This window comes from Hemitrygon akajei, chromosome 6 (genome assembly GCF_048418815.1).
Source record: "Hemitrygon akajei chromosome 6, sHemAka1.3, whole genome shotgun sequence".
NCBI lineage: Eukaryota > Metazoa > Chordata > Chondrichthyes > Myliobatiformes > Dasyatidae > Hemitrygon > Hemitrygon akajei.
In genome coordinates, this window is record NC_133129.1 from 10,622,286 (window position 1) to 10,647,131 (window position 24,846).

At 44.2% G+C, this 24,846-nt stretch overlaps 1 protein-coding gene across 1 annotated transcript; it reads left to right on the forward strand.

Moving 5' to 3' along the window:
- Window positions 1-8,873: 8,873 nt before the first annotated feature.
- LOC140728851 (selenoprotein P-like) lies at window positions 8,874-19,073 on the forward strand. The gene is made up of 5 exons (XM_073047855.1): window positions 8,874-9,027; window positions 11,584-11,795; window positions 14,268-14,480; window positions 16,170-16,287; window positions 17,722-19,073. Exons 2-5 carry the CDS (start codon window positions 11,602-11,604, stop codon window positions 17,941-17,943), a joined length of 747 nt encoding a protein of 248 aa, XP_072903956.1. The 5' UTR covers window positions 8,874-9,027; window positions 11,584-11,601; the 3' UTR covers window positions 17,944-19,073.
- Window positions 19,074-24,846: the final 5,773 nt, after the last annotated feature.

The following is a 24,846-nucleotide window of genomic DNA, read 5'->3' on the forward strand; positions in this document are numbered from 1 at the left end:
CATGGGAACTTGTCAAAGGTCTTCTGAAAATCCAAATACTATATCAATTGACTCTCCTTTATCAATCTTGACTATTATTTCTTCAAAGAATTCCCACATATTTGTCAGGCAAAGCTTTCCTTTAAGAAAATCATGCTGACTCCAAGTACCCTGATAATCAACGCCAACATCTTCCCAACCTCTGAGCTCAGACTAACTGGCCTATAGTTTTCTTTCTTCTGCCTCTTTCCCTTCTTAAAAGTGGAGTGACATTTGCAATTTTCCAGTCTTCCGGAAACATTCCAGAATCTAGTGATTTTTGAAAGATCATTACTACTACGATCTCTTCAGCCACCTTTTCCAGAACCCTGGGTGCACACCATCTGGTCTAGGTGCCCTTTTCTCACTGTTACCTTCAGGTAGGAGGTACCGAAGCTTGAAGGCACATACTCAGCGATTCAGAAACAGCCTCTTCCCCTCTGCCATCTGATTCCTAAATGGCCATAGATCTGTGAACACTACCTCACTTTTTCAAAATATATTATTTCTGTTTTTGCGTGATTTTTAATCTCCAACATACATATGCTACAAGTATCTGGGAGTACAGTTAGACGAGAAGCTAGACTGGACTGCCAACACAGATGCCTTGTGCAGGAAGGCACAGAGTCGACTGTACTTCCTTAGAAGGTTGGCGTCATTCAATGTTTGTAGTGAGATGCTGAAGATGTTCTATAGGTCAGTTGTGGAGAGCGCCCTCTTCTTTGTGGTGGCGTGTTGGGGAGGCAGCATTAAGAAGAGGGACGCCTCACATCTTAATAAGCTGGTAAGGAAGGAGGGCTCTGTCGTGGGCAAAGTACTGGAGAGTTTAACATCGGTAGCTGAGCGAAGGGCGCTGAGTAGGCTACGGTCAATTATGGAAAACCCTGAACATCCTCTACATAGCACCATCCAGAGACAGAGAAGCAGTTTCAGCGACAGGTTGCTATCGATGCAATGCTCCTCAGACAGGATGAAGAGATCAATACTCCCCAATGCCATTCGGCTTTACAATTCAACCGCCAGGAGTAAGATATGTTAAAGTGCCGGGGTTAGGACTCAATGTATTTAAGTAAACTACTTAAGAACTTTTTAAAAGCTATTATTAATGCTTTTTGAGAGGGTGATTTTAGATGCATATCATATTTTTACTGAGTTAAGTATTGTATGTAATTAGTTTTGCTACAATAAGTGTATGGGACATTGGAAAAAATGTTGAATTTCCCCATGGGGATGAATAAAGTATCTATCTATCTATTCGTAACAGACTTATTTATTTATTTGTCTTATGTATTGCATTGAACTGCTGCTGCTAAGTTAACAAATTCACAACACATGCCGGTGAAAATAAACCTGATTCTGATTCTGAGGTGACTTATCTATCTTCTGACCTTTCAGTTTCTCAAGAACCTTCTCTTTAGTGCTCTTTCTCAGCACTTAAGTTACAGAGAAAGGTTGAACAAGTTAGGTCTCTATTCATTGGAGCGTAGAAGGTTGAGGGGGGATTTGATCGAGGTATTTAAAATTTTGAGAGGGATAGATAGAGTTGACGTGAATAGGCTGTTTCCATTGAGAGTAGGGGAGATTCAAACGAGAGGACATGATTTGAGAGTTAGGGGGCAAAAGTTTAAGGGAAACACGAGGGGGTATTTCTTTACTCAGAGAGTGATAGCTGTGTGGAATGAGCTTCCTGTAGAAGTAGTAGAGGCCAGTTCAGTTGTGTCATTTAAGGTAAAATCGGATAGGTATATGGACAGGAAAGGAGTGGAGGGTTATGGGCTGAGTGCGGGTAGGTGGGACTGGGTGAGATTAAGAGTTCGGCACGGACTAGGAGGGCCGGAATGGCCTGTTTCCGTGCTGTGATTGTTATATGTTATATGGTTATATGGTTAGTAATGGTAACTTCACACACTTCATGACCCTTGACACTTCAAATTTCCACCTTACTGCAAGTGTCTTCCACAGTGAAGACTGATGCAAAATACTTATTCAGTTTGCATGTGATTTCCTTGTCCCCCATTACTATGTCTCCAGCAGTCTGATATCCACTCTCACCTCTCTTTTATACTTTATAATTCTGAAGAAACTTTTGGCATCCTCTAATATTATTATCTAGCTTACTTTTGTATTCCATCTTTACTGTCTTTATGACTTACTAGTTGGCTTCTGTTGGTATTTGAAAGCTTCCCAATCCTCTAACTTCCCACTAATTCTTGCTCTATTATCTGCCCTCTCTTTGGCTTTAAAGTTGGTTTTGACTTCTCTTGTCAGCTATGACTGTGTCATCTTGCCTTTGGAATGCATCTTTGGGATGTATATATCCTGTGCCTTCCAAATTGCTTCTGTCATCCCTGCCAGTGTTCTTTCCAATCAATTTTGGCTGTCTCCTCACTCATATCTCTGTAATTCCCTTTACTCCACTGTAATAGTGATGCATCTGACTTTATTCTCTCAAAATTCAGGGTGAATTCGATCATATTATGATCAGTTTCCCCTTAAGGGTTCTTTTACCTTAAGCTCGCTAATCAATTTCGTATCATCCAACCCAGAAGAGCTGATCCCCTAGTGGGCTCGACCACGAGCTGCTACGAAAAGACATCTCATAGGCAGTCTAGATTCATCCTCTTGGAATTATTGGAGTATAAAAGTATAAATTTTGCTGTGTAACCAAAACTATGAAGTCAGTTTTGAAACTTGCTATTTGATAAGCATGTACTCAATTTAGTAGGAGAATGAAATCTTAAGAATGTAGAAGACAATGGTGTGTTAATGAGAGGTAGCTAAGAGATGTAGATTAGAACATGATTAAGTCACGAAATCTTAAGAATGTAGAAGACAATGGTGTGTTAATGAGAGGTAGCTAAGAGATGTAGATTAGAACATGGATAAAAACAATAGTGGCAAGATGTACGTGTGGTACGTGTGATACGCAACTATAGACCAATTACATATGCTAATGCAACTGGACCAGAAGATTGCTATAAAAAATGCTGTGTCCGAGGATCGGTGGGCAATCAGCGACTAGCTCAATGACTGTCTCAGCTTTGATTTGCAAATTAAAGTTTAACCCTTCTTGAAGAATCTTCTGTGTCTCCTGGTCATTTGTGGGGTACGAGAAACCATGACAGAATCCAGCACCATCCTGATTTCCCCAGTCTAGTTGCATTGTGAAATCCCCATGACTACTGTAACATTTCCCTTTTGTTATGCGTTTTCTGTCCTCCGTTGTAATTTGTAGACCACATCTTTACTACAGTTTGGGGTCTGTTTAGAACTCCAGTCAGGGTCTTTTTACCCTTGCAGTTCCTTAGTTCTATCTGCAATGATGCAAGAGGTTCTGACTCTATGTCACCTCTTTCCAATGATTTGATATCATTTTTTACCAGTAGAGCAACACCACCGTTCTGGCTTCCTGCCTGTACTTTTGATATAATGTGTATCCTTGGACATGGAGCTGCCCGCTATAATGTTCTTTCAGACATTATTCAGTGATGCCTACGACATTATGCAAGCCAAACTGTAACTGCGCTGCAAGTTCATCTGCCTTATTCTGTATACTGCGCACATTCAGATCTAACATCCCCAGTCCTGTATTCACCCTTTTTTATTTTATCAGCCTTTTACATTGCAGCTCATCCTGTTGACTGCAATTTTGCCCTATCATCAGCTAAAAAGTAAGCAACTCCTTCCTACGGTTTCTCAGAACAAAACCATTGAAGAGATTACATCAGTTGATAGTCAGACTGCTGACTGAGGCACTTCACAAATCTCCTTGACCTTGCACCCTTTCGCAGAGCGTCAAGTCCTGACTGAAAAGATAGGTCCAAACCCGGAAACAATAAACGCTCCCTCAGCACCTTCCTCAGGCATAATAAAACAAAATCTTTGCTACTGCAGACTTTCAAAGGGCAGAAAGTAATACGCCATGGGAGCATAATTAGGCCATTCAGCCCATTGTTTCTGCTGATTTATTTTCTCTATCAACCACATTCAGAGTCAGAACCAGAATCAGGTTTAATATCAGCGCCGTATGCCTTGAAATTTGTTGTTTTGTGGCAGCAATACATTTCAATACATAATATAAAAACTATAAATTACAATAATACAATAAAGAAATAAATAAAAATTCAACGAGTAGTGCAAAAAGAGAGCAAAAAAGAAGAAAACAGTGAGGCAGTATTCACTCTCCTTTCAGAATGTGGGTCTTCAGGCTCTCGTATATCCTCCTTGATGGTAGCCATGAGAAGAGGGTATGTCCTGGGGGATGAGGGTCCTTAATGATAGGTGCTGCCTTTTTGAGGCATTGCCTTTTGAAAATGTCCTCAATGCTGGGGAGGTGAGTGTCCATGATGGAGCTGGCTAAGTTTGCAACTTTCTGCAGCATTTCCCGATCCTGTGCAGAGTCCCACTCCCCCTACCTAATGGTGATGAAGGTTCTCCATGGTATATCTGTAGAAATTTGCAAGTATCTTTGGTGAGATACTAAATATCCTCAAACTCCCAATGAAGTACAGGCAGTGTCACGCCTTCTTTGCAACTGCATTGATTTATCGGGCCCAGGAGACGCAGACACCCAGGACCTTGACCACGGGAGTGCACCATACACTGTGCTGAATCTCAGGTGGTGACGAGAGGGCATACAGGAGCAAGATATCCCAACTAGTGGAGTAGTGTCGCAGCAACAACCTGGCAGTAAGACAAAAGAGCTGATTGTGGACTTCGGGAAGGGTAGAACGAAGGGACACATACCAATCCTCACAGAGGGATCAGAAGTGGAGAGAGTGAGCAGCTTCAAGTTCCTGGGTGTTAAGATCTCTGAGGATCTAACCTGGTCCCAACATATTGATGCAGTTATAAAGAAGGCAAGACAGCAGCTATACTTCATTAGGAGTTTGTAGAGATTTGGTATGTCAACAAAAACACTCAAAAACTTCTGCAGATGTACCGTTGAGAGCATTCTGACAGGCTGCATCACTGTCGAGTATGGGGGTTGGGGAGGGGGCTACTGTACAGGACTGAAAGAAGCTGCAGAGGGATGTAAATTTAGTCGGCTCCATCTTGGGCACTAGCCTACAAAGTACCCAGGACATCTTCAAGGAGCAGTGTCTCCGAAAGGCAGCGTCCATTATTAATGTAGGGCTCTCAGTACCATTAACTGTTGACTGTTCAGGCTAACAAACTGGCTTCTCTGTAATGTTTCTTAATGCTGTGATGGGTTTCTGTAGCTGGAATGTTTGGGTTATGACTGCAGATAAGGGGGGAACTAACCAATGGAGAATTGTTATGCTACCTTGTTTCTGTGAACTAATCAGGAGTTCACAGTCTTTTTCGAGGAGACGAGTGGAGGATGGACGTGTGAGGAGCGGACAGCGGTTCCAGGGTGGAAGATACTGGATGTTGGCGGTTCGGACGGTGGCCAAAGGCTCGGAAGGTCGTTGTGGATAGAACTGGAGGCGTGAGCTCCAAAGTACATGCTACATTAAGGACCTCCAGCATCCAGGGCAAGCCCTTTTCTCACTGCTGCCATCAGGTAGGAGGTACAGAAGCCTGAAGGCACAAACTCAGCAATTCAGGAACAGTTTCTTCCCCTCTGCCATCCAATTCCTAAATGGACATTGAACCCAATACCTCACTTTTTTAAATATATATTATTTCTGCTTTTGCACGATTTTTAATCTATTCAATATACGTATACTGTAATTGATTTATTTATTTATTTTTCATTCTTCTAGATTACATATTGCATTGAACTGCTGCTGCTGAGTTAACAAATTTCACCACACACGCCGGTGATAATAAACCTGATTCTGATTCAAGTCTGCTCTGCCATTTGATTATGGCTGGTTTATTATCCCTCTCAACCCCATTGTCCTGTCTTCTCCCCGTAACCTTTGACACACTTCCGAATTAAGTATGTACCAGTCTCCGCTTTAAGTATACTCAATGACCTGGCCTCCATGGCTGTCTGTAGAAATGAATTCCCCAGAGTCACCACGCTCTGGCAAAAGAATTTCCTCTTCATCTCTGTTCTACAGGGACATCTTTCTATTCTGTGGCTGTGCCCTCTGGACCTAGACTCTCCCACTATTGGAACCATGATCTGCACGTTCACCCTATCTAGGTCTTTCAGTATTAGGTTAGTCTCTGAGGCTATTCCACACTAGACCAGATAAATCCATAACCGAAGCCTTTTCTCTTTGTTTTGACCCTCCATCCACACTGAAATGGCATTTTCCTCCCCCGAAAATGGAGCTTTTCTAAAATGCCCTCCAGTGTGTGTAAATTTGAAAATGCTGCTTGGGCAAGCATAGTGTGGACGGGGTAACCAGAGATTTCTAGAAACGCTGTCATGCCGTGCCGGAACAGATGGCAGCATTTCATTGTTTTCCTGAACGCAACCCCCCCCCCCACACAACCAAACAATTTCAGAACAGATGGCAACGAGACTGAAGCCAGAAGAGTCAGAAATGTACTCACCAAATACTTTGACCCATAACTTACTGAATAAATAAGTATATTCACTTTGCCCTGTTTTCTGTCCTTGCTTTTATGAAGGTGGTTTACCTATTTATGCAAGTACTTCTCTGACAATAGATGTGTAACAGCCTAATGTAACATTGTATGGAAATACAAGATAACACTGATGCAGACATGTAACCATATAACAATTACAGCACGGTAACAAGCCATCTCGGCCCTTCTAGTCCGTGCTGAACACTTACTCTCACCTAGTCCCACCGACCTGCACTCAGCCCATAACCCTCCGTTCCTTGCCTGTCCATATACCTATCCAATTTTTTTTTAAATGATAAAATTGAACCTGCCTCTACCACTTCTACTGGAAGCTTGTTCCACACAGCTACCACTTTCTGAGTAAAGAAGTTCCCCCTCGTGTTACCCTTAAACTTTTGCCCCCTAACTCTCAACTCATGTCCTCTTGCTTGAACCTCCCCTACTCTCAAAGGAAAAAGCCTATCCATGTCAAATCTATCTATCCCCCTCATAATTTTGAATACCTCTATCAAGTCCCCCCTCAACCTTCTATGCACCAAAGAATAAAGGCTTATCTCATTCAACCTTTCTCTGTAACTTAGGTGCTGAAACCCAGGTAACATTCTAGTAAACCTCCTCTGTACTCTCTTTATTTTGTTGACATCTTTCCTATAATTCGGTGACCAGAACTGTACACAATATGTTGTGTTTTATGTTTTATACATTTAACAAGGTGCTTTATTAATGCAGCAGAGTTAGTCAGAGTTTTTCAATGTTTGTCGTCAGCTGGGTCATACTGTCCGTGAACTCCATCGGTTGCCTCCATACGGTCCAGTATTTCTTTTTTTTAGTTTTTTTAGTTTTAAGTCCTCCTGCGCAAGAGCCAACAGCTGTCCATTGTTTGGCAATTTCCTTTTAATTTTCCTTGTCTGTAACTGCACAAACGCACACTTTCATTGCGAGATTCAACACCAAACATGTTGCTTGTTTTCTGTCGATGTGTCCTGCGCATGCCCAGTAGGAGGAGATTCGCCCAAATACCCGTTTTAATGTGGACAGAGGTCTTTTCAAAAACGCTTGGTGTGGACGCCTATCATTTTTACGCGAAACCAGCGTTTTCATAATTATCCAGTCTAGTGTGGATGTAGCCTCAGTGATGACCCCTTATCCATTCTTTTAAACTTCAGTGAGGACAACCCAGAGTCATCAAACACTCCTTGTCTGTTAATTGTTTCATTCCTGGATCATTCTCGTGAACCTCCTGTGGATCCCCTCCAATGCCAGCATATCCTTTCTTAGATATGAGGCCCAAAATATATAGAGTTGACGTGGATAAGCTTTTTCCATTGAGAGTGGGGGAGATTCAAACAAGAAGACATGAGAGTTAGGGGGCAAAAGTTCAGGGGTAACACGAGGGGGAATTTCTTTACTCAGAGAGTGGTAGCTGTGTGGAATGAGCTTCCAGTAGAAGTGGTAGAGGCGGGTTTGATATTGTCATTTAAAGTAAAATTGGATAGGTATATGGACAGGAAAGGAATGGAGGGTTATGGGCTGAGTGCAGGTCAGTGGGACTAGGTGAAAGTAAGCGTTCGGCACAGACTAGAAGGGCCGAGATGGCCTGTTTCCGTGCTGTAATTGTTATATGGTTAAAACTGCTCACAATATTCCAAATGTGGTCTGACCAAAGCCTTAGAAAGCCTCAGTATTACATCCTTGCTTTTATAACAATGCAATTGAGAATCACAGGAGATTCTGCAGATGCTGGAAATCTAGAGCAACGTGCACAGAATAGTGGAGGAACTCAGCAGGTCAAGCAGCATCTATGGAAATGAATAAACAGTTGACATTTCGGGCCGAGATCCTTCACCAGGACTGAAAATGAAGAGGGAAGAAGCTGGAAAAGAAGTCTCTTCTTCCTCCCTTTCCAGTCCTGATGAAGGGTCTCGGCTGAAACGTTGTCTTTTCCCTCTGAACTTCTCTAGTATTTCACGTGAATAACAATGCAAATGCTCAGTTTAGCCTTTTGAATCATGTGCATTATTCCAAATTACATCATGCCTAAACAAGACCTTCACATCTGCAACATGTATCACACATTCAGCCTCAGCCTCAGTGCTAGTTACAATGTGTGATTCTGGAAATGTCTCCAGATCCCATGTAATTAAAGGGCCACAGCTTTAAACCAACTATATTCGGGTAGCCTTCAACAGAAAATCTGTAAATTAACTTTTGTTTTGATGCAAAGTTTGGAGACCTCTGTAGCTAGCTGGCTGACAGATTCCTTTTCTTCACTGAAGGAGACTCAGAATTCCAGAATAAAAAGAAAAAAGCAGAAACAGGAATTTGGCAAATGAACTGGTTTTTTTATTTCTTGATTGACACATCTGAACTTTGAGCCAAATCCTGTGACTGCAAAACGAGAGAGAGAAATCAACAACGGTATAAATAGCCGAGAACATCTGGGATCTGAATAACAAGAGAAAGCAGACCAGTACAGGAAGGAGCAGTGAACAAAAACACGTAAGAACATTATTTTATCATCTTTTTTCCCATCGATTTATCAGGGTAAAAAGGATTTAATTTTTAAAGATTTGTGAAATTTGTAAATATCAATGATCTCAGGAAAACAAAATTGCCTGAACTTGTTAATGTGCTCAGTTTACTCGGGCAGTGTGTCATGTTCTTCATTGCAACCCACAAGCGTTTTAACCAGTGGGTGACACCTTCTAAGTTCTGGAATAATTTTGATTACTTTTATTGCATTAGTTTTCATTTTCATAAATTGTTTTGCCACACAAAACTAACAGATTTGACCCACGTTAACATTGTAGTGTTAGATTATGTGGTAATTATTTACTACTGGACAGGTTCTGGATTAAGGGGCAGCTGGGTAAACAGACCTGAAAATCTGGGATTGTTAGAAAAGAGAAGAATTTTACAGAGTGTTTAAAGTCATCAACAGTAAGGAAAGAAAACAATTCTCCACTGACAGTAGACTTTAAAAAAGTGAGGAAACTGGATAAATACTGTAATTGCAGAAGAAAATATTGCAAAGATGTTGGGGAAGTGCCAGCAGTTTCCTGATTGACTAAATAAACTATTCCTGTGCTGCTGTAGGGTGCAAATCCATGACAATCTTTGTTGTGCTGCAGCTTTGCATTGCAATACTGCTTGGGCTTATCAGGGCGCTCTCTCACACAGCAATGAGCGACCGTCAGTAAGAGAAGCTGTCAGCCAACTTTGCTTCTGATTGTGCAACAGGCTGATGCTTAATGTGATACTCCGAACTTTGCCCTTTCTGTACGAGAGCAGTGGAGTATTACATAGTGAGAGCACACCTTTCCCATATCTCAGCCAGCTTTGTCACAGTTAACATGAGTCTCACCTGTTTCCACACCATTTAATGCACAAAGAATATACAATATTGCTTCGCTTTTCTGACAGACAGTGTTGGTAAGGATATTTTATGCTTGGACGTCAGCCAAATTTGGAATGAAGCAAAAAAACTGAATCAGAAGCAGGTTTATTATCACTGACATTTTGTCGTGAAATTGTTTATGCCAGCTACACAGTGCAATACATAAAAATGTACCACAAGTTTAAATAAGAAATATTTTTTCAAAAGTGCAAAAAGAGAGCAAAATAATGAGTTAGTGTTCATGGGTTCATTGCCTGTTGGAAATCTGAGGGCAGAGGGGTAGAAGCTGTTCCTGAATCATTGAGTGCGGATCTTCAGGCTTGTGTACCTTTTCCCTGATGGGAGCAATGAGAGAGGGCTGAACTAATATCAGAGACATATTTGGTCCTGTTTAATAACCAATGACCTTGTTGTCTGTACCAACTATAAATAAATCCAGCTGAACAATGATTAAAATGTGCTGTTGGTTCAGAGGCTGTTGACACCAAACTGGATCATACAGGAAATGTAGACCAGCTGAGGAACATCTGAGAAGAGACGGGATCAGTTCAAGGACTTTTTTTCAAGGTTTGGACAAAGGATAATCGGTTTAAAACACTGAGATTCATAACTGGCACCTGATCTCCCTGTTTGACCATTAGATATCAGGAGTCCACAACATTTTGTTGTAAAGAACACAGAACAGTACAGCCAAGGAACAGGCCATTCAGCCCACAATGTTGTGTTGAACCAAATAAATTAGTAATCGAATGGTTAACTAAACTAACACCTACACAATGTCCATATTCCCCCATTTCCCTTATATTCACGTGCCTATCTAAAGATCTTTGAAAAATCCTCAACTTGACACGTCAAAGTCAAGTTTATTGTCATGTGCACGAGCGCAATGAAAAGCTATTCGCTTCTCCATCACAGGCACAGAACCTGTGGATGGTGGGGAAGTGGAGAGGTGGGTTAGTGGGTGGAGGTGTTGATCAGCCTTACTGCTGGGGGAAAGTAACTGTCTTTGTGTCTAGTGGTCCTGGTGTGGATGCCACGTAGCCTCCTCCCAATGGGAGTGGGTCAAACAGTCCATGAGCAGGGTGGCTGGGATCCTTCATGATGTTACTGGCTCTTTTCCAGCACTCTGCTGTATATGTGGAGTAGTACCACAAAATACAATTCCCAAATGACCAGGAAAGCGCTCAGAATCGGGGAACTGACAGCAGATTCTGCCCTCGTTCCGACATGGAACAACACAGATCATTCTCCGAACTGAGAATCGGGGAACTGACAGCAGATTCTGCCCTCGTTCCAACATGGAACAACACAGATCATTCTCCACCTGAGAATCGGGGAACTGACAGCAGATTCTGCCTTCGTTCCGACATGGAACAACACAGATCATTCTCCAGCCTGAGCAGTTGCTCCAATGTTATGTGTCAATTAGGGACATGTTGAGAAATTGAGTCCTTTATTGAGAATTGAAGATGCATCAGACTGTGATCCAATCAAAACAGCTCTGATCTATGGAATTTCACTAATCTGAAACCACCCCCTCCACCCTCAACAAACTATACCACAGGTGAACTTTCCATGAGTCACGATGAATGTTTAGTTCAGGAGGAATGTCATGTTGAAGATGAGACTGAACCTGTACCTCTATGCTTCTGTTTCAGCCAAAGCCCTCTGCATCAATGCAGAAGGACCTGGGTGTTGCCCTGACTCTCTGCCTGCTCCTAGTGGGGTGGGCAGAGAGTCAGGGACAATGTGAGAAACCATCAGCATGGACTATTGAATCCAAAGACCCCATGAAGGAGTCGTTGGGGAAAGTGACAGTGGTGGCATTATTCCAGGCTAGCTGACAGTTCTGTCTGGTACAGGCAGCCAGGTAAGGACTCGGAAGTAAACAGTTGCTCCTAATTATGTTAATAAGGTAAACTATTTTGATAATCACTTGTAGAATCTCAAAGGTTCATTTATTATCAAAGTTTATATCCATATACAAATTTAAGTTTCATCTTCCCCAGATAGCCACGAAACAAAGAACGAACATGGAAGCGGTTCAGAGAGGAACATCAAACCCACCTCTCGCACATTAAAGAATGGCATCCTGATCGTCAACCCCAAATCCCTCCTTCCCCTGCACACAATGCAACAAGAATATTGACCCCAAACCCCCTACCCTCGCACAAAACAGAAAGAAACCGGTGAAACACACAGAATATAAAAACCATAAATCTGAGAAAGCCCACAATCCAAAAACACAGAACCACGGTAATATCTTTGCTCATCAACAAAGACAGAGACACCACACGAATGCTGATCTCAATGTTGCTGGTGAGAACATGAAGAAATCTTCAGTTGCTGTATATACCTTTTTACATAGTAAGGGAATTAAGGGTTTTGGGGAAAAGGCAGGTAGATGGAGCTGAGTGTACGGACAGATCAGCCACGATCTTATTGAATGGTGGGGCAGGCTCGATGGGCCAGATGGCCGACTCCTGCTCCTACTTCTTATGTTCAGCACAACAGTCAGCTCAGTTTTGCAGGAGCCCACTTCTGAGTGTGTAGCTCTCTCCTGCTTAATACTAGTTAAAGCTAGAACACAGAACATCACAGCACAGCACAGGCCCTTCAGCCCATGATGTTGTGCTGACCGTTTAACCTACTCTAAGGTCAATCTACCTCTTCCCTCCAACATAGCCTTCCATTTTCTTATCTTGCAAGAGTCTCTTAAATGTCCCTAATGCATCTGGTTCTACTGCCACTTTTAGCAGGGATTCCACACACCCACCAACCACACTCTTTGTAAAACCTACCAATGACATACCACTTTCACCTTTAAATTGTAGCTCCTTGAACTAACCATTTCCACCCCAGGAAAAAATCTCTGACTAGTCACCTCTCATCCTCCTTCACTCCAAAGAGAAAATCTATCAAAGTATCGCTCAAAGTATAAGATTTTGGCTCCCATCCCCTTGCCCAACTGGCTTAAGCCCTCCCCGACAGCTTTAACAAATCTGCCTGCAAAGATAAACGTCCCCCTTGAATCCTGGTGCAAAACATCCCTTGTGTAGAGGTTATACATTCCCCAAGAAAGATAGTGCTTGGAACTTCGTCCTTCTTGTATTCATCTGAGGAGGGAAGATGACGTGCGGTCCAGGACTTGACATGGAAAATCACTGGGCTTTTCACACCGAATACGAATTGACAAACTTCCATCAAGATTAGAACCACTTTTTAATGATTCTTGTTGTTGGGGGTGGAATTAATTCAGACCAAACCTGTCATGAAATGCTTTAAATATAATGGTAGATTTATTTTTTGTATTTTAACCATATATTTTATTGTCCATTATGAATTTGTTTTATTATTGTTACTGCAGAGTATAGGAGTTTACATTTTTTTTACTCACCATCTAATTTAGGGGCTGTCTAAAGAGGAGTGATAGAATTGAACGCGGTAAATGTCCATGTCAGCTACATTGTAATGCAGCAGTGTCGCCACTGGAGGTCCTCCTAGCTGCCAGCAGACACGCTGCCCCCTACTGGCAGGATGGCAGAGCTGCTCATTGCAGTTTTTCACACAGTTGAACAACTTGACAGTTTAATCATTGCCCTTTGAGAACCTGAGACTGTTCACACTGAGAGTGAGACTGTTCACACTGAGACTGTGAGACTGTTCACACTGAGATTGTGAGACTGTTCACACTGAGACAGCGAGACTGTTCACACTGAGACTGCGAGACTGTTCACACTGAGACAGCGAGACTGTTCACACTGAGACTGCGAGACTGTTCACACTGAGACAGCGAGACTGTTCACACTGAGACTGCGAGACTGTTCACACTGAGACAGCGAGACTGTTCACACTGAGACAGTGTGACTGAGGCACTGCAGTGACTGTGGTCTCACTGTCTCAGTCACCCAGTGTGATGAACTGGATCACTGTGGGACGTCAGTGATCCAGTTGTATCGAGTGGAACAGTGGCCAGGTTTTGAAACCTATTGACTTGTACTGAGTGGATGATATTGCTGATTATAGTATTCATTCTTTTTGCTGGACTGTGAAACAAACGCTACAATTCAGAGTACACAGGCCCCTGGATTTGATAGGTTCTTGATTAGTCACAGTGTCAAAGGTTACAGTGAGAAGGCAGGAGAATGGGGTTGAGAGGGAAAGTAAATCAGCCATGTTGCAATGGCAGAGCAAACTCGATGGAGCGAATGACTAATTCTTCTCCTATATCTTATGGTCTAATGTGTTTAGCTCAGTAAAACATCCAGGCACGTCCACCACGGCCTGATTTACATCAGGTTACAGCTTTGTCACTGTGTTACTGCGTGATTTATCATTGCAGACTGAGGCGCCTGAAGCAGAGACTGGATCGGGAGGGTTTCTTGAATGTCTCCTACATGGTGGTAAATCACCAGGGAAACAGGTCCCGTGAACTTCACCAACAGCTGAAGGCAAAGCTGTCAGATGCCCTGCCGGTGTACAAACAGGAAGAGAATCAGGCTGATGTGTGGACACTCCTGCGAGGCGAGAAGGATGACTTCCTCATCTACGACAGGTCAGTTTTCACATTGTGTGGGTATCTAATGGTCTTCCAGCCATTGCCATACAGTGCAATCACCCCACCCACGCTCACCACTACGTAGGTAATATAGCAGCACCGTTGAGTAGCAGTTAGTGTAACACTTTTACAGCAGCAGGACTTGGGTTCAATTCCCACTGCTGTCTATAAGGTGTTTGTATGTGACCACGTGGGTGTCCTCCCACATTCCAAACACATTTGGGTTACCAGGTCACAGGGGTGTAGTGGGGCAGTGCAGGCTCCCTGGGCCAGAAGGGCCTGTTACTGTGCTGTATCACTAAAAATGAAATGAATAAATAGACAAGCAAACAAGCAGGGAAGTAAATAGATAGATAGGAAAGAAAGCAATGAGCAGCTTACTACACAGTACAGCAGAGGAACAGGCCATTCAGCCCACACAAAACACAATGGCAAATTAAACTCCGTCCTTTCTCTCTGGATATCGTCAACACCCCTCCATTCTCTGCACTGTCATACAGTGCCTCCATCTAACAAGCTCCTGAACACCACAAACAGTTTTGCTTTCACCATCACCTCTAATTGTCCGTTCCAAGTATGCTTCACTCTCTGTGGGAAAAATACTCACACAATTGATCCCTATCGCACACTGCAGGTCACAGACTTCCTATCAGAAAAATACTCCTTCACCAAGAATAATCTGCTGGTGCAGGGTCTCAACAGTTCCATCTCCTCCACAGATGCTGCTCGACCTGTTAAGTTCCTCCAGCAGATTGTCTGTTCCAGATTCCAGTGTCTGCAATCTCTCTCTCTCGTGTGTACATCCCTTCAACAATGCCCTGCGCTTCCTATTGCCAGCCCAAGTTTGGATCCAATCAGCCAGCTACCCTGTGCCTTCATCCTCTGGACTAGTCTAGAGACATATATGCACCAGAGTAACAGGCCCTGTCGCCTAGCTCACTCATGCTGACCAAGATAAGCCAGTCCCATTTACCTAAGTTTAGCCTGTATCCCTCTAAACCATTCCCATCTATGTACCAATGTCTCTTCAATGTTGTGAAGTTGCCTCCACCATTCTCTTTGCAGCTCCTTCATGTCCTTACCACCTACTATTTATCCACCCTTTTGCTTTCCAAGACATCTAACACTTCCATCTTTCGAATACTGACATCCTCATGCTCCCTGCAAAAAGATTAAAGTGGCAATGCTGAGCATGTGAGATACAGGATGAATGGGGCTGATGGGATTCCTCTGCTAAGAGCCAGTATGAATCTGGTAGGCTGAGTGGCCCCCTGCTGCTTTACAATAAACAAGTAAATAGAGGTAAACATAATTATAAGGGGTATATATGGGGTAAAAGCAAGCAGGCTTTTTCCACTGAGGTTGGGTCAGACTAGAACTAGAGGTTAAGGGTGGCAGGTGAACTGTTTAAGGGGAACATAAGGGGGCAACTTCTTCACTCAGAGGGCGGTGAGAGTGTGGAACAAACCGCCAGTCTAAATGGTGGATGTGGGTTCAATTTCAACATCTAAAGGAAGTTGGTTAAGTGCGCGGATGGAAGGGGTGTGGTCTGGGTGCAGGTCAATAGGACTAGGCAGAATAACAATTCAGCACAGGCTAGATAGGCCAAAGGACATGCTTCTGTGTTGTGGTGCTCCATCAGTCTAGAGCCATTCATTGATTGGTGTGTGCATATGTATCCAACAGGTGTGGCCAACAGACCTTTCACTTGGCACTGCCATACACCAACCTGAAACAAGCATATGTGGAGAATGGAATTAAGCAAACATATTGTCAAACAGTCTGCACCAATTGTTCTTTGACGGTAAGGATCAAGTTGTAAATTTGCCCTGTATTACCCTGGTGGGAATGCCAGTGACAGAAGTCCTGGGACAGAAGCTGGGCAGTGGATCAGATGGTGGAGAAGGAAGTTGAAGGCAGAGCAGCAGAATTGATTCAGTGGTGAATGATAACTTTAATGTTAGTCCACAAAATAACAAGCCATGAGGGGCCAGAAAACAAGAGAGAAACAGAAGCTAAACACAACAGGTAACAAGGTAAACTTCAGGCAGGGAGAGTGAAAGGTAGGAGGCCGGTTGGTCCGATGAGTGAACAAAGACTGTGGATCAGAGCTGGGTTTAAATAGGCTGCCGGTGATGAGACTGGAATGAGCAACAGGTGAATTCTGTTAGCTGAGTGGAGACTGGGAGGTGCCTGTGGGAACAGGCCTAACAGTTAATCTTTATCTTCAGATTGGACATACAGGAGCTGTCACGCTGACATGTCTGTATGTGATCATGTACAGATATAAAGAGAGAAGGAATGTCTATCTCGAATTCAATTTTCAGAGGAAAACAGAAAGCCTTCTGCTCCCTCACCAGCGTGGTTGCGCTTCCTGCCCCTGTGTGCAACTGCATGGAGTGTCACCCCTACTGCTGTGACCAGACACGTGCAGAAGAACTAGTCCTAGGTCTCCTGTGAGGGTCCATGATTTAAATTTCAGGCTGGAACCACGGTCATGCTGCAGCAATGTATTTAGCACTTCGCTAACACATTCATCTGCAAGGCTTCTGAGCACAAATCCCTACAAAGGATTGCACGCACTGCTGAGAGGATCATTAGGGTGTCCCTTCCACCCATCAGAGATATTTATCAGGGACGATGCATGTGCAGGGCTCTTAGCATTGTCAATGATACCTCCCATCTGTCCTCTGTCCAAGAATCTCTTTGACCCCGTACCATCAGGCAGGAGGTACCAAAGCATTAGGATATGAAACAGCTTCTTCCCCCAGACAGTAAGGATACTGAACTCCCTGTCACCACTCAGGTCTCATCACTTATGAAGTGCCAGTAGTGTTATACCGTTTACTTTTTAAACTTGTGTCATAAGTGCACCTTATTATTTGTTAATTTATTTGTGTAATAATACTTCCCGAGTTATATGTACTGTGTGGTGAACATTGTTTCGGTCGGCAGTATACACATGTACTGTTGAATGACAATAAACTGAACTTGAAACTTGAGGAGAATTAGTAATCCAGGTTTATTATCACTGTCTTCTAAGATGTGAAATCAGTTGGTTACCAGCAGAATAGCAGGGAGGTTCATCTGGTAAGAGTGCATCAAGGATTTATTTGAAGACCATGATTACATGATTGATTGCCACACTTATAATGTATACACGGATTCTGAATTAAATGCAATTGGAACTGTGAGGCACATTTACAGCATTTGAAATATTCTTTCTTCCCACCCTCAGGACCAGCCCTCGGTATGTCACGTCAGAAGTACAGAGGAACAAGGAGAAACTGAAGTAGAGGACCATCAAGGCCACGGTCACAGCCACGTACATCATTCCCATAAAAAACCTGTGAGACGTCCTCTCAAGAACAGAACGCACTCAGAATCGGGCGACCACGACCATCAGCAGCACCATCACCATCATCTCCAGCACTCACACGACCTGGCGAGTGAAGGATGAACCCACAACACACACTCTCAGGGAGATTCATGAACAGACACACAGAGCTGAAAGAGGATGTACAGCTGAAAGCCCAGCGGCATGTCAGCTCCAGTAGGGATCAGGTGATGATGATACTGCCGCCAACTGCACCATCAAAGCTCCTCAAATGGAGGAGTGTTCTGACAGTGCAGCACGCGGTCATCATCCTGACAATGACAGGTAGAGGTTGATGGGGTGAAGCTGTCCGAATCCTGACAGTGACGACCGCTGTCTGCGCTCTGACCAGACCGCACTGTGCTGCAGCAGGACCAATGACAACCGAGCAGAAACGGAGAATGACAAAATGGGCAGCAGTAAGCGCTCTCATCGGAATGTAAACTGCTGTTCATTCTCCTAAGTTTGAAACCACTTGGATTTCAACTTTAAGATTTTCTGCAAATCCTATACTCCATCGTGAGGACCAGTCAGTATTACTTGCCCCATCAGTATAACATCCAGGTTAGTCCTTGTCCATTTTGCATCTTTTCCCATTCCTTGTGGTTGTTTCTATGAGGACAGCAGCACAAACTACACTGTAGTAGCTGCTAGCTGATGTAAGACAAGCACAAAGGGAAAATGAGTAAAACGGAGAAGCTAATCTTCACAGCCTGCAACAACTTACCAAATCAACGAATTTGCATTCTAATCCATCTGCTTTTACTGCAAGAATTTTGAAAACGTGAATTCCTCTACATTGCATTATCCCATGAAATTCTGCTGCATGAAGCAAGCAAGAGAGATTCTTAACAGTTAGCAAGTAACAGCTAAAGTTACTGGAATTAAACACATCTAGAGTACGAACTGAATCTCATCTCAGATAGATCATTTTTCCATTTGCTTTATGGCCAATCAAAGAAATTAACATAATTGTCAATATCCAGCTAGCAGACCACAGAAAGGCATTTAGTTAAAAAACAAAAGAGAAGATGGAAAAGTACATGTGATCTGTTTGAAGGCAAGCGCCATACTTCATGACAGTTACTAGGGAAACTGTAACCCTAGTTAACCTGAAATCCCACTATGGCAAATGCAGGCAGATTACATTCCTGGAAGGATTGTAATGCACAGAAAGTGTTAAAAAATGTCAATAAAATGTCTGCTTCTGGAAATCTTTGTACAGTTGTGTGCTTGGGAACAGTTTTACCAAACAATCACATCAATTAACTAGTATTAAATGTGACAATTCAAAGATTAATCCTCACCTGTCTTCACCTATCACCTGCTACTATGTACTCCCCCCCCCCACCCCCCACCTTCTTATTCTGGCAATTTCCCTCTTCCTTTCCAGTCCTGATGAAGCATCTCGGCCTGAAACTTGGACTGTTTATTCATCTCCATCAACGTTGCATGACCTGCTGAGTTCCTCCAGCATTTTGTGTGTGTTCTGGATTTCCAGCATCTATACAATCTCTTGTGTTAAGATTAATCCTTTCTGTCTCCAAACATTCCAGTCATATTTAATGAAATGATGAACTTAACAAAGATAGATTTTTTAAATGGAACACAGAGCAGTACGGCACAGGAACAGGCCCTTCAGCCCACAATGCTGTGCTGAACCAATTCAACTAGTAACTAAATGCAAAATTAAACTAGCCTCACCTGCCTACACAATGTCCGTATCCCTCTATTTCCTCCACATTAATATATCCGTCAAAGAGCCTTTTAAACACCTCTTTTATATTTGCCTCTGGTGCAACCCAGGGGCCCACCACTCTGTGTAGAGACTCCTTTGAACCTCCTCCTCACCTTAAACACACATTCTCTGATAGTAACATTCTGACCCTGAGAAAAAAAACCAGCTAACTATGCCACTCATTATAAACTTCATTAGGTTTCTTCTCAGCCTCGTCCACTTCAGTTCAAAGTAAGTTTATTATCAAAGTACTTACATGTCACCATATCCAACCCTGAGATTCACTTTCTTGTGGGCATGCTCAATAAATCGATAATAGAATCAGTGAAAGACCACAGCAACTTGGGTGTTCAACCAATGTGCCAAAGACACAAACTGTGCAAATACAAAAAGAAAAGAAATATGTAAGCAATAAATATTGAGAACGTGAGATGTAGTTTCCTTGAAAGTGAGTCCATAGGTTATGGGAACATTTCAATGAGATGGGCAAGTAAATTGAGTGAAGTTACTCTGTTTGGTTCAAGAGCCTGGTGGATGAGGGGTAATAACTATTCCTGACCCTGGTGCTGTGGGTCCTGAGGCTTCTGTACCTTCTTCCTGATGGCAGCAGTGAGAAGAGATCATGACCTGGGTGGTGGGGGCCCCCGATAACGGGTGCTGCTTTCCTGTGACAATGTTTGACATAAATGTGCTCAGTGGTGGGGAGGGCTTTACCCATGATGGACTGGGCCAAATCCATTACTACTTGTAGGATTTTCCTTTCAAGGACATTGGTGTTTCCATTCCAGGCAGTCAATATATTCTCCACCACGCATTTATTGAAGTTGGCTGAAGTTTTAGATGACATGTTGAATCTTCACAATCTCCTCAGGAAGTAGAGGCGTTGTCATGCTTTCTTTTTAATTGCCCACACATGCCGCACCCAAGACAGGTCCTCCATAATGACAACAATGATGAATTTAAAGTCGTTGATCCCCCGGTGAGGACTGGCTCATGGACCTCTGGTTTCCTCCTCCTGAAGTTAATAAACAGCTCTTTGGTCTTGCTGATACTGATTGAGAGGTGGTGGTTGTATCCATCATCCTCCTATGTGCTGATGTGTCACCACCTTTGAATAAGCCTACTACAGTGGTGTTGTCAGCAAACTTGCACATGCCATGGGAGCTGTGCTTAGCCACACAGTCGAGTGAGTGTAAAGCCACTCAATGGAAAGTGAGTAGAGCCAGGAGCTAAGTATACAGCCTTGTGATGAACCTAAAATGAAGGAGATTGTGGACGAGATGCTGTTGCCAAACTGAACTGACTAAGTGAGGAAATCCAGAATCCAATTGCACAAGCAGCCAAGGCCTTGAACCTAATTGGTTAGTTCTGAGATAATGATAACATTAAATGCCAAGCTGAAATCAATAAAAAGCATCCTGAGCAGATCCAAGTTATTTCTCAAGCATGACACAACCGTGGTGGGTCTCATCAGCAAGAACGACGAGTCAGCTTACAGAGAGGAGGTGCAGCAGTTAACGGACTGGTGCAGAGCCAACAACCTGTCTCTGAATGTGAACAAAACAAAAGAGATGGTTGTTGACTTCAGGAGGGCACGGAGCGACCACTCCCCGCTGAACATCGACAGCTCCTCGGTAGAGATCGTTAAGAGAACCAAATTTCTTGGTGTTCACCTGGTGGAGAATCTCACCTGGTCCCTTAACACCAGCTCCATAGCACAGAAACCCCAGCAGTGTCTCTACTTTCTGCGAAGGCTGAGGAAAGTCCATCTCCCCCCCCCCCCCCCCCATCCTCATCACATTCTACAGGGGTTGTATTGAGAGCATCCTGAGCAGCTGCATCACTGCCTGGTTCGGAAATTGCACCATCTCGGTTCTGTTCACCTTCTGTTCAAGATGGCACCAAACAGCAATGTCCGTCGAGGTTTTGTCTCAGATTTAGCTGTTTTATGTTCACAAGGATGGTTTTCGGCACAGAGTGGGGAATTAGGAGTCAGGTTAGCGTTTTAGGGTCAGGGATGTGGGTAAGTTAGAGGTCAGGCCGGAGTCCAGGTTGGAGGACTCAGTGGTCAAAGGCCAGCGACCCACACAGACAGATGATGGGTTGATAAGTGCTGTGGACAAAGACCAGCAAGGTCAAAGGTTGACTACCCCCTTGCCACTACGCAGGTCGGTGAATTCCTCCAGGTTGGCAGGTCTGGCACCAGAGGTCCGTGCAGACAGGAGGCACGAGGGCCGGTGAGCCCCTAGCTCAGCAAGCTGAGTCTGGATGTTCAAGGTCCTGGGTGTACGAATCTGTGAGTCCTCTGGGAACCCCAGTGTCTGCAGGCTCGTGAGTCCAGCTGGAAGTCCAGAGGTGTGTTCTGGAGTTGGAGGCCTGTCTGCGTGTGGAAGTGGGTGGTGGGTGAGTGAGGGGCTCGTTTTAATGTTGTTGTGCAGCTCTGCTGAGCATTGTGGGCCTGCTATGATAGCACTGGAATATGTGGCGACCCTTGCAGGCTGCCCCCAGCACATCCTTAGTTTGCGTAGGCTGTGAACACATGACACTAGTTTTTGATGTGCACGTCACAAGTAAATGAGTCTGAAACCCTCTGCCCTTCCAGCTGGCCGCTGAGCACAGGAGCTGTAACCCTTCTACACTTTCCAACCATGTTTACACACTGAGGTTCACCCTTCAGCCCATCGAGTCCATACTAACCATTGTGCCCACCCAGCTTGTCCCAATTTTCTACGTTCAGGCCTTACTCCTCCAAGTCCTACCCTCCATGAACTTACCCAAGTACTTCTTAAATGGCACCATTGTACCTGCCTCAACACACGCAGTACAATGGAGGAATCAGAAAAATCACTTGAACTTATTTTTTTTTATTTAGACACACAGTTCAGCAAAAAAGCTCTTCCAGCCCAATGATTCCATACTGCCCAATTACACCCATGTGGCCAATGAACCTACTGGCACTTTGGTCTTTGGAATGTGGGAAGAAACTGGAGCACCCAGAAGAAGCCCATGCGATCATGGAGACACCTTCTTACAGGCAACTGTGGAATTGAACCCAGGTCGCTGGTGCTCAAATAACACCATGCTAACTGCTACACCGCCACACCTATGCCATGGAAAATTGATCTCATATTTCCAGTGTCTGCAGAATTTTATTTCCCTATCTTCTCCTTCTGTGGCTCCCTACCTCTTTGGTCTCACTGCAAAATGGTGGGATATTTTCCCCATGTCATTGGCAGTATAGAAATACAAGCTGTTGTTTACCTTAATAACATAGGCTAAAGTCAGCATTTCTTTAAGTGGACAAATCTGCTGGAACTCTTTGAGGAAATAACAGGCAGGATAGGTGAAGGAGAGTCGGTGGATGTTCACTTGGACTTTCAGAAAGCCGTTGACAAGGTGTTGCACATGAGGCTGCTAAACGAGATAAGAGTCCATTGTTACAAGAAAGATACTAGCATGGATAGAAGATTAGCTGACATGCAATGGGAAGAGGTAAAGGGGACCCGCCTGGTTGGCTGACTGTGACTAGTGGGTTTCCGCAGGGGCCGGTATTGGGACCGCTTCCTTCACGTTATATGATTTGGGTGATGGAATTGATGGTTTTGCGCCCGGCTTTGCAGACGATACGAAGGCAGGTGGAGGGGCAGGTAGGAAGGTGACAGAAGCACTCAGACAGATTAGGAGAATGGGTAAAAAAAGTGGCAGGTGTATGGTCATGCACTGTGGTAGAAGGAATAAAGGCATGGACTGTTTTCCAAATGAGGAGAAAATTCAGAAATCTGAGGGTGCAAAGGGACTTGTGAGTCCTCGAGCAGGATTCCCTTCAGGTTAACTTGCAATTTGAGTCAGTGGTGAGGAAGGCTAGTGCAATCTTAGCATTCAATCTGAGAGGACTAGAATAACTATATAACAATTACAGCACGGAAACAGGCCATCTCGGCCCTTCTAGTCCGTGCCGAACGCTTACTCTCACCTAGTCCCACCGACCCGCACTCAGCCCATAACCCTCCATTCCTTTCCTGTCCACATATCTATCCAATTTTACTTTAAATGACAATATCGAACCTGCCTCCACCACTTCTACTGGAAGCTCGTTCCATACAGCTACCACTCTCTGAGTAAAGAAGTTCCCCCTCGTGTTACCCCTAAACTTTTGCCCCTTAATATAAAAGCAAGGATTTAATGCTGAGGTTTTATAAGGCATTGGTCAGACTACACTTTGAGTACTGTGAGCAGTTTTGGGCCCCTTATCTAAGAAAATATGTGCTGGCCTTGGAGAAGCTACCCTTCCATGGGGGAAACGGCCAAGATTGCCCCACTCCTTGTCCTGAACGCACACCTCACTTGCTGCATGTACTGCTGAACCTCTCTCACCAATATCTCCTCCTGATAAACTCGAGGGTGCTGGCAATATCTGGGTGAGCGGTCATTCTCAATGAATGTCCACATTGGAGTACCTGAGAACGGAGGGAACTTGTGACGATCAGCTGACCCAGAAGACCATTCGCAGTCGATTCCCCAGTGAATTGGTGCTACACCCTGACTTGGGACAAAATGGTGGTCAGCTGCTCCTCTCGTTCTGGTTCGTCAAACTGGCAGAACAGGGCATCTGGCTTCTGGTTCTTAGACCGTGGTCGATAGGTCAGGATGAGATTAAACTGGTTAAAAAACAAAGACCATCTGGCCTGCCTGGAATTCAGCCTCTTGACCTCCTGAATGTAGACGAGATTCTTTTGGTCAGTCCAAATGATAAGTGTTCTTGGCCCCCTCCATGGCCACCTTTCCGGTTCCGAAGTACAGAGCCCCCCACAGCTGATCTGCTGCTCTGGATGTTCCGAGGCCCAAAGGCACGCTCACCTTCTAGGCCCAAAGGCACGCTCACCTTCTAGGCCCGAAGGCACGCTCACCTTCTAGGCCGAAGGCACGCTCACCTTCTAGGCCCAAAGGCATGCTTACCTTCTAGGCCCGAAGGCACGCTCACCTTCTAGGCCCGAAGGCATGCTCACCTTCTAGGCCCGAAGGCACGCTCACCTTCTAGGCCCGAAGGCACGCTTACCTTCTAGGCCCGAAGGCACGCTCACCTTCTAGGCCGAAGGCACGCTCACCTTCTAGGCCCAAAGGCATGCTCACCTTCTAGGCCCGAAGGCACGCTCACCTTCTAGGCCGAAGGCACGCTCACCTTCTAGGCCCAAAGGCACGCTCACCTTCTAGGCCACGTCCTTGGGATATCAGAAACAGCCGGCTGATGA